The sequence below is a fragment of the Mustela nivalis genome (genome assembly GCF_964662115.1).
Source record: "Mustela nivalis genome assembly, chromosome: 20".
Classification (NCBI taxonomy): Eukaryota; Metazoa; Chordata; class Mammalia; order Carnivora; family Mustelidae; genus Mustela; species Mustela nivalis.
Window position 1 is genome coordinate 41,155,946 of NC_139039.1, and position 16,131 is coordinate 41,172,076.

Genomic DNA, 16,131 nt, shown 5'->3' on the forward strand with positions numbered 1-16,131 from the left:
CTTGGACTGTGTTTATTTCGACAGTCCCCCACGGGACCGGGAGGACAGAGAGCTGTACCCACCACCGCATGGGCTATGCACTGCTATTTCTTAAGACTTCCCAGCCTGAAGGCCGAGCTTGTGACCTGGTTTGAAAAGGTGTGTGTAAAAACACATTTTTAACATTCTTACACATCCCAGGATGAAGGAGTTCTTAACTTTAATTCCCACCAGTGATTCTTTAGTAAGTGTTCTATGGTTTCACGTGATTCGATAATGTTTGTGCTTGGTGAGTCCGGAGATGTTTGGGAGGTGGTGGGTAGGTATGTGTGTGACTGTGTATCTGCTCATCCTCGTGACCTACTGAGAGTATGAGGTGAGGATTTGTGGGTTTGTGGCCACATGGTCTTGCTTCCCAGGTAGCTGGCTGCTGTTTCACATCTGATTTTCTCCTGTTCCGCCGCTCGGCCCCTTCCAGACCTTCACCACTAACCCTGTAAGGGCCCGTAGGCTGTCTCCAGTGGGTCTGTCCATAGCACTCCTGCAGACCCTTCCTCAAGACAGAATCAGACCCGCTTTTCATTGTAAATGCTGTGCTGCTAATCACTTCTGGAAAAACCCCAGGTACCCTCGGTGATGATTCTTATTTTTAGTGTAGTAAAGTTACAAAGCTTAAGAAAGTGTTTACAGAAGCCAACAACTCTGGATTGCTTTTATAAAATATATTTTTAAATTACTCAAGTAATACATGAATGTGTATTTGCTATAAAAATGTAGGCAATATTGAAATATATAGAGTAGAAAGTTTATACAAATTTATTTGCTGGGTTGGAGGGTGCACACGCTAGACTTTGACAGCTATTAACAAATAGATCAAATTTGCCTTCTCAAAGTTTGTACCATTTACACCGCTGCCAGGAGCCCATGAGGGCGTCCCTACCCTGTTCCCAGCACTAGGTTTGTGTTTATAAATGTTTGTTGGGCACACTTTGATAGGTGGGTGTCTTTTTTTACTAGGTTTTTCATTTTAGTTCCAGTAGTTAGCGCAGTGCAGTGTAGTGACTCAGCGGTTCTGCGCTCCACTCGCGCTCACCAGGACCAGCGTCCCTTCAGCCCAGTCGCCTACTTCACCCATCCCCCCACCTCCCCTCTGGAAACCACCCACTGCTGCGTGTGTCTTCATTTGCACTTCCCTGACCCCCCAGCGCAGGGGCTTCTGTATCCTGCTGCTCGTCTCCTTTCAGACAGGAAATGCGTGTCACGTTGTACTCCGGAATGTGTTAGGGCAAGACGGGAGAGATCCTGTGCTTCGGGGTGGTCCTGACTGTCCAGCTTGGGGTCCAGCAGGGCCCTGCCCCACGCCCGCCGGCAGCGATGGCGCCCCATCTTGGCCCAGAAAAGTCCCTTCTTGGGAGAGCCTGTGACCTACACCCATAAGTGCTGTCTGCCAGCGGTCGGGAAAGGCTGAGGACTGGTGGGGCCCCGAACCGCAGCACTGCCCAGTGGGGCTTCTGGAGCGTGCGGGGCGGCCCCGAGCCGGGCTGCGGGACCCGTGCGGGGTCCGTGGGGCCCTGTGACTCTCCCGGCCCGGGTCTGGCCACCCTGCGGCCTTCTCCTGGGCCCGGTCCTCCAAGGTCCTAAAGCCGCCCCCGCCCTCGCCCCGGCCCCGCGCACGCCCCGGCCCCGCGCACTGCGGCCGGAGTGCGGGGAGGAGAGGGGCGGGCAGGCCGGTCCCGAGCCCCGGTTCGTCCGCGGGAACGCCGAAGGCCGGGCGCCCCCGCGCCCCGAGACACCCACGACCCATGTCCCTCCCAGACGGCGGCCGCCGGAGGCCGAGTCCTCCCCGGGGTCACAGCCCGGCGCGCGCCGCCTTTCCTTTTGGGGGCGGAAGCGCGGCCGGCGGAGGGCAGTGGGCATGCGCACTCAGCCTGCCCCGCGTCCGGCCGCCGTCGCCATGGTGACCGCAGCGGGGCCGCCCGGGCCCCGCCCCCGCGCCACCGCCCGGCGGACCTGGCCGCGCCCCAAGGCCGGGTGAGGGGTCGGCGGGGATTGGAAGGGTGGTGGTCCCGGGGTGAGGCGGGGCCCAGGAGGAGGGGCCGGGCTCGGGCTGAAGGGGCGGCCCGGAATGGGGGTCCCGGGGTGAGGGGGTCACCTCGGGGTGACGGGGTCGGACCGGGCTGGGGGAGGGGTCCTGGGTCAGCGCTGCCGGGTGGGGGGGGCGAGATGAGGGGCGGTAAGGGGTGGGGAGTCTCGGGGTGAGGGGCACCGCTTGGCTTAGGGGACGGTCAGCTCGGGAGCGGGGAGGCCGAGGGTGACGAGTGGCCTGGGGTGAAGGGGTCCCGGGGTGGGGGAGGGCGGGGGGTGCCGGGATCAAAGAAGGTGGTGAGCGGTGCGGGGCCTCGAGGTGAAGGGGTCAGCTCAGGATGGGGTGTCGGCCGAGGGTTGCAGGGGTGAGCGGTAGCCGCCAGAAGGGGAGCCCCGGGTGAGGGGCGGCGGGACGGGCCCCCCTCCCCCGACAAGGCCGTGGGGGGCGGGGTCTCGCGGAGGGGGCGGTGAGGGGGGCGGGACCATCGCTGGGAGGAGGGGCGGCGTGGTCCTGGGGGCCGGGGCCGGCCCGGGGCTCGCGGGGTTTGGGGGCCACAAGGAGGAGCCGAGGCCGGGGTGCGGTGGGAGGGCGGCCTGGTGTGCGCGTGGGCCTGCTTGGGGAGGGGGCCTGTGCCGGGCGCGGGGGGCGGGTATGGTGGGCAGGCCCGGCGCGGGCGGGGGCGGGGGCTCGGGCCGCCCGGGGTGGGTCGGGTCCGGGCGGGGTGGGCTGGGCCCCGCCGCCGCCGCCGCCGCCCCGCCCCGCCCTGCCCCACTCGCCGCGTCCCGGTCCCGCAGGAGCCGCAGCCCGAGCGTCGTTGCGCTGCGGGCCGGCCGAGCAGGGGCGCGGACACGCACGGACCGCGGAGCCTCCCCGGAGCATGTGGAAGCTGAACCGGAGCCGGGTGCTCCTGGACGAGCCCCCCGAGGAGGAGGACGGCCTGCCAGGGGGTCCGCCGCCGGCCGCCGCCGCCGCAGCCGCCGCCGCCGCGCAGGTAGGGGGAGATGCGGGAGGGGGGCGCGCGGAGGGGTGCGCGCGCCGGGCCCGGGGCAGTGCGGAGTCGGGGCGCGCGGCTGGGGGCGCGCAGGTGGGGCTGCGCAGGTGAGGCCCGGCCGCGGGGCCGCGCCGCTGTGGTCCGCGCGGGCCCCCCGGGTTCGCGGGCGTTGAACCCCACGTCCTCGCCCGGGGCCGGGGGCCGGGGGCCGGGGGCCGGGGAGCGGCTCCCCTGGGACCTTGGCGAGTCCGCGCCGCGCGGGTCCGGCCGGCTGGGGGCAGGGGGGCTGCGCGCGGACGCGAGGGCGCGCTCGGACACTGCTGTGGGTCAGGGTTTCCGTGAACCTTTGTGTGGGGGAAGGAGGCAGGTGTCCTTCGTGCGGAAAACGGACGGACGCGGGCCGTGCCAGCCGGGAGACATGCTTGGAATGCTCAGAATTTCTTAATTAAAAAGCATCCCAGGTGGGGCCTGGACGCGTTACACGTGTGCCCCTCCCCCGTGCCCGCGCGGCGGTCCTTCTCTCGCCCCAGGAAATCGAGGTCAGACATTCAGCTTTTCTTTTTAAAAGGACGTGATCATAAAATTTCTTTTTCTCTTTTCTTTTGTTTTTGTTTTTGCTTTTCTTAAATGTTTGGAAACTCCTGCTGCTGCTGAGGCTCGTACCGAGGTTAATGATGTGTTTCCTTCCGAGGCGCTGCGGTCCTTGAGATGTCTCCTCCCCGCTGGGAGGAACGTAACTTAGTTTCCAGACTGAAGCCGCTACTTCTTGGAGGACTTCAGTGCATCTGATGAACCGTTTAATACGGTTCCGCTCCGAGCTGGCCCGTCCGTGCGCTGTTGGGTCGTGCTCGTGCCCATCCAACTTCCAGCTGCTTGAGTCCGGAGATTTTATGAGTGCTTGAACAGCACTCTCGTAAATATAATGTGGAGCATTTACATGTTGTTTGTATGTGGCAACGGAATTATTTAGTATTGTAAATAATTCTTACTGGTTAAAGATTAGAAATGCTGTTTCTGGATGAGCTCTTAAGAATGGGAATCGGTCCTGGCTGTGCGCTGTTAACGCTTCTAATGGATCCTCTTTCTTACAGAATTGTCATCTTAGCTCACAGTGTATTTTTTTTTCATATTTTAATAGACTTTGTTCTTCAGGTACCCAGCACAGCTGCGTGCAGAAGACAACGCGTTCCCCCATACCCCCCGCACTCCCTGTTCCCTCACTGCCTGGTCCTCGCCCATTTGTTGTCACTGGGGCGAACCTCTTTTATCCGGGGGTCCACGTGGGACACGCAGGCACTTACCCTGGGGGTGGGGGGGGGTGTCTGATACATTTTGAAGAATGTAACGTGAAATGTCTGCACTGTTAGAGAACCAGAAGTTTCCCTAATCCTGAGACCCTACAGACCCCCTGTTCTACTTCCTCATCCCTCCCTTGTGCCCCAAGGTCTGTCTTTTCGGGAGGTCCTGGAGTTAGATACGGGACGGAGCCTTCTCAGGCCGGCCTGTCTTGTGTAGCAGTCTGTGTTTGTGGTTCCTCTGTCCCTTCCAGGCTCGAGAGCTCTTTTCTCTTTAGACCTAAGGAACATTTCATCGCACGGCTGCACCATGTGTCCATCAACCTGTGGAAGGCGTCCTGGTGGCTTCCAGGTTTTGGCAGTTAGGAACAAAGCTGCTTGCTTTGTGCAGGTGTTTGCGTGGGCTTCAAGTTTTAACTCAGCGAAACGCTCAAGAGTGGACTGCGTCGGGGAGGGTGGGAGGTGGTTAAGTTCTGGGAGAACCCGCAGCTCTGCACCGTGGCCACACGTTCTGCATCCCGCCGGCAGGGAGTGGGAGTCACCTGGGCGCCACCGCCTCGCCAGCACGCGGTGCGGCCCATGCCCTGGGCGCCAGGTGGTGACTGGTGGTTGCAGCTTGCCTTGCCGGCAACCTGGAGCACCTTCTCCTTCCCCCACTCTTCGCTGAAGTGCCCGGAGCTTCGGGCCCTCGGTCAGCCCGGTTGCTTGTTCTTTTTTTACTGATTTTGAAGAGTTCGTGTTTTGGTAACAGTCCTTTATCACAGATGTCTTTCTCAACCATTTACTCCTAGTCCGTGGGCTGCCTTCTTGCCAGTGGCTTTCACAGAGCAGAAGTTTTAATTTTTTTAATTCTGTTGTGTTTGCAGAAGTTTTTGATTTTAATGCAGCCCAGGTGATCAGTTATTTTTTCATGGAATGTATGTTTTGTGTTGGATCTCAGAAGTCACAGCCACACTCACCGCCGTTTGGGGTTTGTTCTGTGTGTCCTGCAAGTGAGGTGTGGCTTTGTTTCTTGTGTTACTGTGTTCAGGGTATGTGTGGTTTACTGTGTGGAAGCCCTTGGCTGTGGAAATCCAAGGTGTGTGGACTCGGGGTGGGCTAGTCATACCCCACAAGGAGTTAGTCCCTTCAGGAGGACCCTTCTCTATCCCAAAGCCAGTTTTCTGTAGAATTACATTTTCAAATTCACGACACGTCTACTGTAAAACTTCTGCCTACAAGATTTTATTTTAACACTTGAAGAAGTAGGAATTCACAGTGGGAGGGACTGGTGGGTCTGTCCAGGTTCAGTAGGAGGAGGCTGTGTGTTGTGCGTTGTCTCCAGTCTCGGACCCCCCACAGGCAGCCTCTGCCAGGTCACTCGTGCTGTGGGGTCACTCGGGAGAGCAGAGAACCTGCTCCAGGACCATGTTCTGTCGGGGTTTCTGTCTGGTGTCCTGTGTCCTTGGAAATCAGCTCACACGGCTGTAATCCATGTCTTGTTTAAAAAGAAAAGAATAGCTTAGTGTCCGGCCGTAGTAAGTTTGAGATGTGAGACGTTCAGAATCGGAGCGTGGGTGTGGGTAACCGAACCAGCGGTAACCCCGAACTGTTACTACCACAGCTGTCACAGTAGAAAACCGTTTCTGAGCTGTCTTCAGGCTGCTGGCCTTTGTTGTCACGAATATGCACTATTTTACATGAAAATTTAGTAGTAAGGTTTATAAAGCGAATCAATGGTTGCAGTCATTTAACAAGGAGAGACAAGTTTTGATAAGTCTCATGTTTATTGATTTTAGAGATTTTGTTTATTTTCTTATTTATTTAAGAGTGAGTGTGAGCGCGAGTGAGGAGGAGAGGGAGAAACAGAGCCCCCAGGGAGCCCCACGCAGGCCCGGATCCCAGGACTGGGGATTGTGACCTGAGCTGAAGGCAGATGCTTCACCGACACAGCCCCCCAGGTGGCCCTGAGTAACTGTTTTTAAATTGACGTATCATTAGAAATGCGGTTCCTCACCATGCCAGCCCGTGTTTGGCTAGGATGACGAATGGACAGCCCAGCTCCAGAATTCCCCCAGATCCAGACGGGCTCGTCGGCAGGATTTGCGGGTTCTTGTGCTTGCTTGGCCTGTGGGGCCTTCCAGTCCTTTGCCGGGCCCGTGTAGAGTCGTACGGCCCCATCCGTGGGCACAGCGAGGGACAGGCAGACAGAAACGACCCAGGCTCTGGTGTGCCGCTGTGTAAAGTGTGCCCCCATAAATGCTAGGTTACAGCCTTCACTCCTACGACTTTAAAGTCCTAGTTTTGGGTTTACTTTCACTGGTTTTTTACTTAAGGTGGCATGACTTAGAACATTCTCGAAAACTCAGCCGTCCACGTCACGTGTGCATTGGGCAGCGTGGGTTCAGTGAGAGTCAGACTGGGAGTGACTCTTCTGCCTGAGGCTGCACGTCCTCTCCCCGGGACCCCTCCAGGGCATGAGATGGGTGAACACCTGGGGGAAACACAGCCTTCTCTGCCTTGTGTCACCGAGGGGGGTTAAGGTGTAAGACGGGCTAACCGACCCCAGCTTTAACGTTAGAAGCCAAAGACGGACGCCGAGGAACACTTTTGCCAGTTGTTTAAGAATGAGCCTTGAGAACTGGATGGATTTTGTTGTTTACTTTTTTTTTTTTTTAAGATTTTATTTGTTTGATAGATCACAAGCAGGCAGAGAGGCAGGCAGAGAGAGAGGGGGAAGCAGGATCCTGGGATCATGACCTGAGCGGAAGGCAGAGGCTTTAACCCTCTGAGCCACCCAGGCGCCCCTGGATTTTGTTGTTTTCTGTCTGTTCACGGCAGGCGTCTGCGAATTCAGCACACGCTGAGCAAGCTCTTCTTGGGGAGTCGCGGGGGTCACATAAACCAGAGCTTCTGCCCCGAAAGTCTAGCGGGAGTTGCTCTGAGGGAAGACAGACTCTGGTCGCTTCTGCTCATCACAGAGCCTGAGGAGGGGGACCCAGCTCGCTGGCGGACCGGGGCTGGCGCACAGGGAGCGCGTCCCGGGGCGCCGGGGCGATCCACCTCCCGGGCCGGCCAGCGGCAGGCGCTCCTGGCCGAGGACGTGAAGGCCGAGCCTCCGAGCCTGGCAGATCCACGGCGTCTGTGGGGCTCGGCCCGCGGAAGCACCGAGGCTGGTGCCCAGCGGCGCTGCTGTGGGAGAGCTCGCCGCGGCGCCCGGTGAGTGGAGCGCTTCCGTTGACGGAGATTTCTCTTTTTTTTAGGTTTTTATGTTGATTTGTCAGGGGGAGAGGGAGAGGGAGAAGCAGACACCCGTGGAGCGGGAGCCCGAGCGGGACTCGGTCCCAGGACCCCGGGACCACGCCGGGAGCCCGAGGCTGGCGCCCGACCCCCGGCAGCCGGTGGACATGGGTTTCTCAGCAAGTGGCCGTCTCCGTTCCGGGGGTTAAACGCCAGCTTGTGCCGCGGGCCGGACCCTGCGGGGAGCGCCGCACGCGTGTCGCTGCAGGGCCTCATGGTGACCTCTCCCTGGTGCGCTGCCGGTGCTGGGTTTGCAGAGTCGCCTCCTCGCTCAGGCTTGTTAGGGCAGAGCTGCACGGGGTGTCGGCGTTTCCCTCTCCTGGCCGAGGCCGCTCAGGCGCCGCAGCGCCCTCCCCAGCCACTGTCCCCTCGCGGTCCCACTGGCCCTCTGTGCTGGGGGATGTGCCGTCCTGCACGGTCTCCGCGTCCTGCCGAAGTGCTATCCGGCTTCCTTGCGGCAGGAGGCTTCGAGGTGCCCTGTGGGAAGGCTGGCGGCATTCGGGCACGTTGTGGTGCACATGGCGAGGGTCTCCGCGCAGACAGCCCTCCAGCGGGGACAGAGATGCGGCGCTGCCCTTCCCCGAGAGCCATGACTCCGGCGCGTAATCGAGGCTCAGGGCCTTGCTGACGGTCCCTCCAGTTTATGGAGGACGTCAGGGAGGTCAGGGTCTTGTGTGAACTCGCACAGTCACCGAGAGGACTTCGAGCGCAGGTGTCGCTGGGTCCCGTGCGTGTGGGCGTGAGCGGGCTCCTTGCCCGGCCTGGGGCTGGAACTCGCACGCCAAGGCTGAGTCGTGCTCTACTGACCGGGCCAGCCAGGCGCCCTGCACCGCTGCTCTCATCAGGTCACCATAAACTTCTTCATCTTCTAAATGCTGATGCTTTACATAAAGATTTTAGGGTTTCAGTGATCGGTGCCTTAGGGAGCACCGCGGCAGTGAGTTCTGGCTCAGGGCCCTGTAGGGGCGGCTGCGCTTTCTACTATGCCGTGGGGGCTGCTAAGCGCCCGACACAGGGCTGACGCAGGTGTGGAAGGTCGCCTGGTGAGCAGCAGGTGAGAAGGCCTGGAGGCCTGGGGCCCCGGAGAGGAGAGGGTCTTGTCTCCGGACACTTCCCTCTCCTGAGTGTTGGAGGAGGGCGCTGTCGCCGCCAGCTCTCGAGGCAGGGTGTGGAGACAGGGCGAGCAGTGTGGCTGCACTGGTGCGGGAAGACTTGTTTTGAGGAGACTCGGAAAGCCCCATTCAGGAGCTGAGACTTCACTTTTTAGGTAAATAATAAAGATTTTGCGGGAGGGCTCTGTGATGTTGTGGAAGGACTGCTTGTCTGAGGAGCAGGGGTTAGAGGCAAATGCAGCCAAGCAGGTAGGATTCTAGGGTGTCTGTTCGACGTGAATGCGGAGCCTGAGTTCAGAACGGAAGGTAGTCGAGACGCTGGAAGAAGAGCTCTCAGAGCTGCTCAGAGTCTGTGCCTTGGGAGGTGAGGTGGAGGCCTGAGGGGCGGCTGGAACAGATTGGGACAGAGCCGGCCCCTCTGGGCGCAGCGGGGAAGCCGGAGGGCAGCCCTTTCGGAGTATAGGATCCAGGTGAGGATCCAGCCAGCGATCTCGTGCGGGAAGGGCCGCGCCGCTCGGATGCGCTCCAGGAAATGCGCAGGGCCTGGCTTTCCGTGTCCGAGCTTGTGATGCGATCGGTGAGTGCGCTGGAACTCGGGAGTGTCCGAGCTTGTGATGTGATCGGTGAGTGCGCTGGAACTCGGGAGTGTCCGAGCTTGTGATGCGATCGCTGAGTGCGCTGGAACTCGGGAGTGTCCGAGCTTGTGATGCGATCGCTGAGTGCGCTGGAACTCGGGAGTGTCCGAGCTTGTGATGCGATCGGTGAGTGCGCTGGAACTCGGGAGTGTCCGAGCTTGTGATGCGATCGCTGAGTGCGCTGGAACTCGGGAGTGTCCGAGCTTGTGATGCGATCGCTGAGTGCGCTGGAACTCGGGAGTGTCCGAGCTTGTGATGCGATCGCTGAGTGCGCTGGAACTCGGGAGTGTCCGAGCTTGTGATGCGATCGCTGAGTGCGCTGGAACTCGGGAGTGTCCGAGCTTGTGATGCGATCGCTGAGTGCGCTGGAACTCGGGAGTGTCCGAGCTTGTGATGCGATCGCTGAGTGCACTGGAACTCGGGAGTGTCCGAGCTTGTGATGCGATCGCTGAGTGCACTGGAACTCGGGAAAAGGTGTGTTGGCAGAGTCTCTGTCCGGGAGTCGGCTGGCGGCAGGCCTGGGCCTCAGCCGTGTCACTGACCTTGTGACTGGAAGCCAGTAGTTACTCTGTGTTCTGCACGTTAGCTTACTGTAAAGGACCAGATAGTAAGTAGACGAAGATCTTCTGGGCGCCGGATGAGCTCTGTCACTACTACTTAGCTTTGCCGCGAAGCAACAAACAGCCCTAGACAGCAGGTAAATGCACGCATGTGGGTGTGCGGATAAAACTTTATTTACAGAAGCAGCACTGCTGGTCTTTGGGCCGTTATTCGCAGACTTCTGCTTTATTTTTATGTTCTTGAAGTGTTGTTGACATAAAGTATTATGGTAGTTTCAGGTGTATAACATGCTGGTATTCAGCATTTCTGTACTTTGTGGGTCACCATACAAAGCTGTTCCAGTGTTTTTGACTACATTTCCTATGCCGTGTGTTGCATTCCCTTGTCTTTATTATTTCATCATTGGAAGCTGGTACCTTGCGTTCCCTCCCCGTCTGAGCCTGGCAGCTGACAGATGGCGCTTTGCATTTAGGAGTCTGTTTCTGTTTGTTCATTTCTTTTTCCTTTTCTTTTGTTTGCTTTTAGATTCCGCAAAGAAGATTGTACGGTATTTGTCTTTCTGTATCTGACTTACTTTGTTTAGCATAATATGCTATATGTCCATCCATGCTGTTGGCAAGATTTCATTCCTTTTTTATTGCTGGGTAATATTCCGTTGTGTGTGTGTGTCTGTGTGCGTGCACGCCCGTGCTGAGTACACACGTGTCCCATCTTTATGCATTCATTGGTCAGTGGACACTCTGGTTGCCTCTGTCTTGGCCACTGGAAGCAGCGCTGGGTGGAGCACACGGGTGCTGTGTCTTATGCGTACGCTGTATTTCCAAGTGAACGTCTTTATTCGCCGTTACTCACTATAAAGGATAAAACTTAGGAAGAGCACAGGGAAGGGATGCAGGGGCAGCATCTCTGGACACGCCCCCTCCTAACGCCTGAAGGGGATCGCCAGCCTGGTGGTTCCCGGAACCTGTCATTTCAGAGGTTTGAGGGAGGCTCCATCGCCGGGGCTGGCCAGATGACCCCTCGGGCCTAGATGACCCCTGCGGCCGTTTCCAGGGCTTCCCCTCCGTGGGCCGGGGACGGATGGCAGCAGGCTCAAAGTGCTGTCCAGGTCGGCTTTCCTGGTGACCAGGCTGGCCACAGCGCTCTAGCCCCCTCCCCAGCCACATGATTTGCATACAAAAGGCTGTAAATTCCAAGGGTTTTAGAAGCTTCATGCCAGGAAACTAGGACAAAGACCAAATAATGTTTTACTCTACCACACCCAGTATTTGATTTGTTACAAGTGTGTGTGAATCTCAAATCAGACATTTTATTAAGATAGGTAAGTGATTTAAGAACCTCTAAAAAACATGATAAAAATCTGTGTATTTCTCTTTGTTTGTTTCCTCTTGCTTTTATGCCTAGAGAGGCATTTCCTCCCTGAGATCGGATTCTTCTAGTTCCTTTATGGCGTCATTTCAAAGGAGTAACTCTTTCATCTGTGTGGAATTTATTTTGCTGTCTGCTGTGTAAATACGGATTTAACTTTTTTTCTCAAAATACATTACCAGTTATTTTAAATCCATTAAAAAAATAGTTCTTTTACCTTCTTTTTCATACCACCTACCGTGTACTTAGATCACTGTGTGCCGCAGTCTGTTAGATTTTCCATTCTGTTCTCTTGAGTTCTTCTGTGTATTCCTGTCCCATTCCTGCAGTTTGGCTAAGTTTTATGACGCATTTAATAACAGGTGGGGGCTCAGTTGGTTAAGCAACTGCCTTCGGCCCGGGTCATGATCCTGCCAGGGTCCTCGGATCGAGCCCCGCATTGGGCTCCCTGCTCAGTGGGGAGCCTGCTTCTCCCTCTACCTCTGCTGCTCTTCCTGCTTGTGCTCTCTTGCCCTCTCTGTCAAATAAATAAATAAAATCTTAAAAAAAAATAACAGGTACCTACAAGTTACCTTTAATTAGACTTAAAAATGTGTCTTCCCTTTCCTGTTCACTTTTTTTACTTGCATGTTATTGAGCCAGTTTTTAATTTTCTTTTTGTTTTTAATAGACTTTATTTTGCGGGGGGGGGGGGCAGTTTTAGGTTCACAGCAGAATTGAGGGGACGATGCAGAGATGTCCCGTGGACTGCACCCCCCTCAGCATCAGCACCCCCACCGGATGGTGCATTTGCCACTGGTGATCTGATGAACCCTGTGGCCACGTCACTCTTGGTGGTGCACGCTCTGTGGGGTCGCACGAATGTGTGATGACACGCCGTCATTGTAGTGTCGTGTAATGTAGTCTCCCCTCTGCCTGCCCCCTCCCACCCCCAAACCTGTGCTGCCCACTGGTCGTACCACTGCCAGAGTTCGGCCTTGTCCGGGATGCCATGGAGTTGGAAGCAGGCAGGGCGTAGATTTTTCAGACCGACTTCTTTCACTCCGTGATCTGCATCTCTGTTTCCCCTTGTCTTTTCATGGCTTGAAGGTTCCTTTCTTGTTGGTGCTGAGGAAGATTTTGTTGTGAATGGACCACCCTATTTAGCAGTGCAGTAACTGAAGGACGTCTTGGTTGCTTCCAAGTTTTGGAAATTATCAGCGAAGCTGTGTGCAGGTTTTCAAGTGGTGCTAAGTTTTTGACTTCTTTGGGTGGAAATTCAGGAGTGCAGCTGGGGGGCCGTATGGTGAGCGCATGTTTCGTTTTGAAAGAAGCCGCCATGCTGGCCTCGAATGGCCGGTGCGTGCCCACCAGCAGCGCGGGGACAGTCACTGCCGTCCTCGCCAGCACCCGTGCGGGGAACTGGTCTGCAGTGTGGCTGCTCCTGACGGTTGTGTGACGGTGTCTCGTAACTCACAGTTCCCCGGTGACATGTGATAGGGACCATCTTCTCATGCACTGGTCACCCTCGGCATATCTTGAGTCAGTGCAGGACATTCTCGTTGGAAGAAACGTGCCGGGCCCCTCTGCCCTGAGGGGCGCACCGGCCTGGCCATGTGCCGCCGCCCGTGCCGCCGCTGTTGGGTCTTTGCGCCAGGAAGTGGGAACAGGCTCGTTTTGGTTTGAGGACAGGGATCCGCCTTTGTGGTTTTCCTCTGTCTTTGGTGACGGTTTGTTCAAGTCTTTTGCCCATTTTTAAACTGGGCTTTCATTTTCTCATTGTTGGCTTCTAAGACTTCTTTGTATGTTTCGGACAACAACCCTTTATCAGTATGTCTTTTGCTAATATTTTCTTTCAGTCTGTGGATTTTCCTCTCACTCTCTTGGATTTGATCTCTGGTCTTGTGTTCCACGCTCCTGAGGGCCGACGGCAGTGCCAGAGTTGACAGCAGCTCGCCGGGTCTCAGGAGCCCTGGGGAGCAGCGGCCTGGATCTGGGTCTCCGGAGGCCTGTGCGACCCGGAGCCACCGTCGGTTCTGCCCTCCACTCCGCCCCTACCGAGAAGTCACCGTGCCAGCCCCGCGTAGTTGTTCAGGAAGAAGTGACGTTTTCTAATGTCATGTGCCATTTATAATGGTCATTTATTCAGCTCTTCCTTTTAATATAATTGGTTAAGGCAACATATAAACTTTTTTTCTGGATATTTTTAATGGTTTTGTTCTCGTGAGTGGCTTCTTTCCTGTCGTCTTTAACTGTAATAAAGCAATTTTTTCTATTTAGCCACTTCCTTAGGTCTAACAGTTCATTTGATGCTTTTCCGTTTTCTCATTATTTAGTCTCAGTATTAATAATTGTAATTTCCTTTTGAGTAGTTTTAACTCATTTCTATATCGTGCATTGTACTGATTAGAACTTACAGAATAGTCCCAAGTTAACGATGTTAGAGGACCGTCCTGTGTTCCCTCTGACGTCCTTGGGCCGTGCTGGCTAGAATGTCATTCGTTTAGAGAAGACTTTAAGCTCACTAGTCCACACGCTACTTTAACACTGCTAGTTATAGGCAGAGTTATTTCATAGTATTACAGATACAGGGTTTTTTTGTTTCTTTGTTTCATTTTGACTTTAGCTGTCCCAGGGATTGCTAATTGAGCATTTAAAAATCATAGAAAGTGTAGGTCAGAAAAGATCGTTGGGGGGGGCGTGGGGGCGTGGGAGCAGTGAGATTTCATCCGGCAGCTCTCCTGAGTCAGAGTGCGGTCTGAGTCCCCAAGTGCGCACTGCAGAGGCGCTGGATGGTCCCCACCCAGCTGCAGAGCTGCTCAGTGGGGCCCGGAGGCCTGACCTGCACTCCCAGGACGGATGCAGACTTAGTCAGACACTATTCAGAGTCATTAGCTAGAACATAGTAAATTCTCAGTTGTAAAACTCTTCCTTTTCTAGATTATTTTTTCTGGGTAAATTCTATCAATGTTCAGCTCCTTCATGTTACAAAGTTAGAAACTTAATATTAGGGTAGGTCTCTGCCCTTGGGGACTCTCCTGCCGGCTGGTGCCCGCTGTGGACGGTGACGGTGGGATGAGGCGGTGAGCGTCACCTCGCATGGGCGCAGGCACTGGGGGGGCCTCCTGTCCACCAGCTGGGAAGAGAAGACTGAGGATCCCCCTTGTCTTTGCCAGACTCTGTGTACCTGTGCTCCTTGGGAAGGGGTTGAATTTGGGCCAGAGTTTGTTGGGGAGGGAGGGGACGGGTGTGCTAGAAGACCGTTCACATCCGCCGCCTCCCCAGATTCGTGTGGAACCCTGATCCCCAGTGGGATGGTCCTTTGGACATGGTAGGTTATGCCACCGCTCCTGCGTGGCCTTTAGTGCCTTTACGAAGAGGACCCTACGGAGCTCACCCGCTTCTTCTGCCATGTCAGGACCCAGGGGTCAGCTCGCCGTCAGTGAGCCAGGAGGAAGGCCCTCACCACACACTTAAGCCCATTGCTACCTTGATCTAGCACTTCCAGACTCTAAAACTCAGAATAAATTTCTGTTTTTTTTAAGCCACTCCGTCTGTAGGATTGTGTTAGAGCAGCCTGGAGACCGAGACACTGGGTCATATGGCAACTGTGAGTGTGATCGTTTCAGGAACCTGCTGGACTGTGTTCCTGGATGCTTGCACCCAGGAATTGGACATTCCCGGCAGTCATTTTGAAGATCTGAGTTCTTCCTTTTTAAAATTTTTTGAATTAACTATTTATCTTTTTAAGAGATTTTGTTAGAGAGAGGGCAGAAGCCGGGCCTGGAGAGGGGCAGGAGAAGCAGGTGCCCCACTGAGCAGCGAGACTGACAGGGGGCCCAGTCCTAGGACTCTGGGATCATGACCTGAGGTGGTGGCAGCCACTTCACCGCTGAGTTCCCCGGTGCCCCGGGTCTGGTTTCTCGGCCCCCCTGTGATTATCTGACTTTTGGATTGTAGCCATCCTAGGGGGGTCGAAGTAGTAGCTCATTGTGGTTTTGATTTGTTTTCCTGATGTACTGAGTATCTGCCCATGTGCTTATTGCCCGTTTATACAGCATTTGGAGAGAGATTATTTTGATGCTTTGCTTACTTTTAAAACTTGGGTTTTCTTTTTACTATTGATGTTGAAGTTCTTCACATATTCTTGATTCAAGTCCTTATCTGGTGATGGGTTTGTAAATATTTTCTCACATTGTGTGTTGACTTCACTTTCTTGATGGTGTCCTTAGAGGCATAGTTTTTTAAAATAATGATGAACTCCAGTTTCTCTCTCTTTCTTTTGTTGCTTCTGGTTTAGTATCTTATCTAGGAATCCTTTTCCAAAGCCAAGATCTTAAAGATTTGCTCCCTATGTTTTCTGTTAAGTGTTTCAGAACACTTATTTAACACTTATTAAAAACTTATTTAAATTTTTAAATTTAAATTATTAAATTATTAAATTTAGAATTTAATTATTAAATTAAATTAAATTTATTTAATTTTTATTTAAATTACTTAACACTTAAATTTAAATTAAGTGTTTAATTTTATTCCTTTATTTTTTTTAATTTTTATTTTTTAAAAGATTTTATTTATTTATTTGACAGAGATCACAAGTAGGCAGAGAGGCAGGTGGTGGGGTGGGAGGCAGGCTCCCCACTGAGCAGAGAGCCCGATGTGGGGCTCGATCTCAGGACCCTGAGATCATGACCTGAGCCAAAGGCAGAGGCTTTAACCCACGGAGCCACCCCGGCGTCCCTTAGCTCCTATATGTAGATCCTCGATCATTTTGAGTCCACATTTGTATGTGGGTGAGGGAAGGGCGCAGCGTCATTCTTCTGCGTGCCGCTGTCCCAGAGCCCCA

At 54.9% G+C, this 16,131-nt stretch overlaps 1 protein-coding gene across 5 annotated transcripts in view; it reads left to right on the forward strand.

Moving 5' to 3' along the window:
• Positions 1 to 1,963: 1,963 nt before the first annotated feature.
• The window catches only part of TDRP (testis development related protein), a 33,226-nt gene continuing 19,058 nt past the window's right edge, over positions 1,964 to 16,131 (forward strand). The window contains exons 1-2 of one of the 5 annotated variants that reach the window (XM_082715323.1): positions 1,964 to 2,050; positions 2,860 to 3,056. In XM_082715323.1, coding sequence (XP_082571449.1) covers positions 2,943 to 3,056 — 114 coding nt within the window. In that variant the 5' untranslated portion in view covers positions 1,964 to 2,050; positions 2,860 to 2,942. Of the gene's footprint in view, positions 2,051 to 2,410; positions 2,430 to 2,763; positions 3,057 to 16,131 lie in introns of those variants that run through there. The other 4 variants (XM_082715320.1, XM_082715322.1, XM_082715321.1 and 1 more) reach the window with 4 other exon arrangements.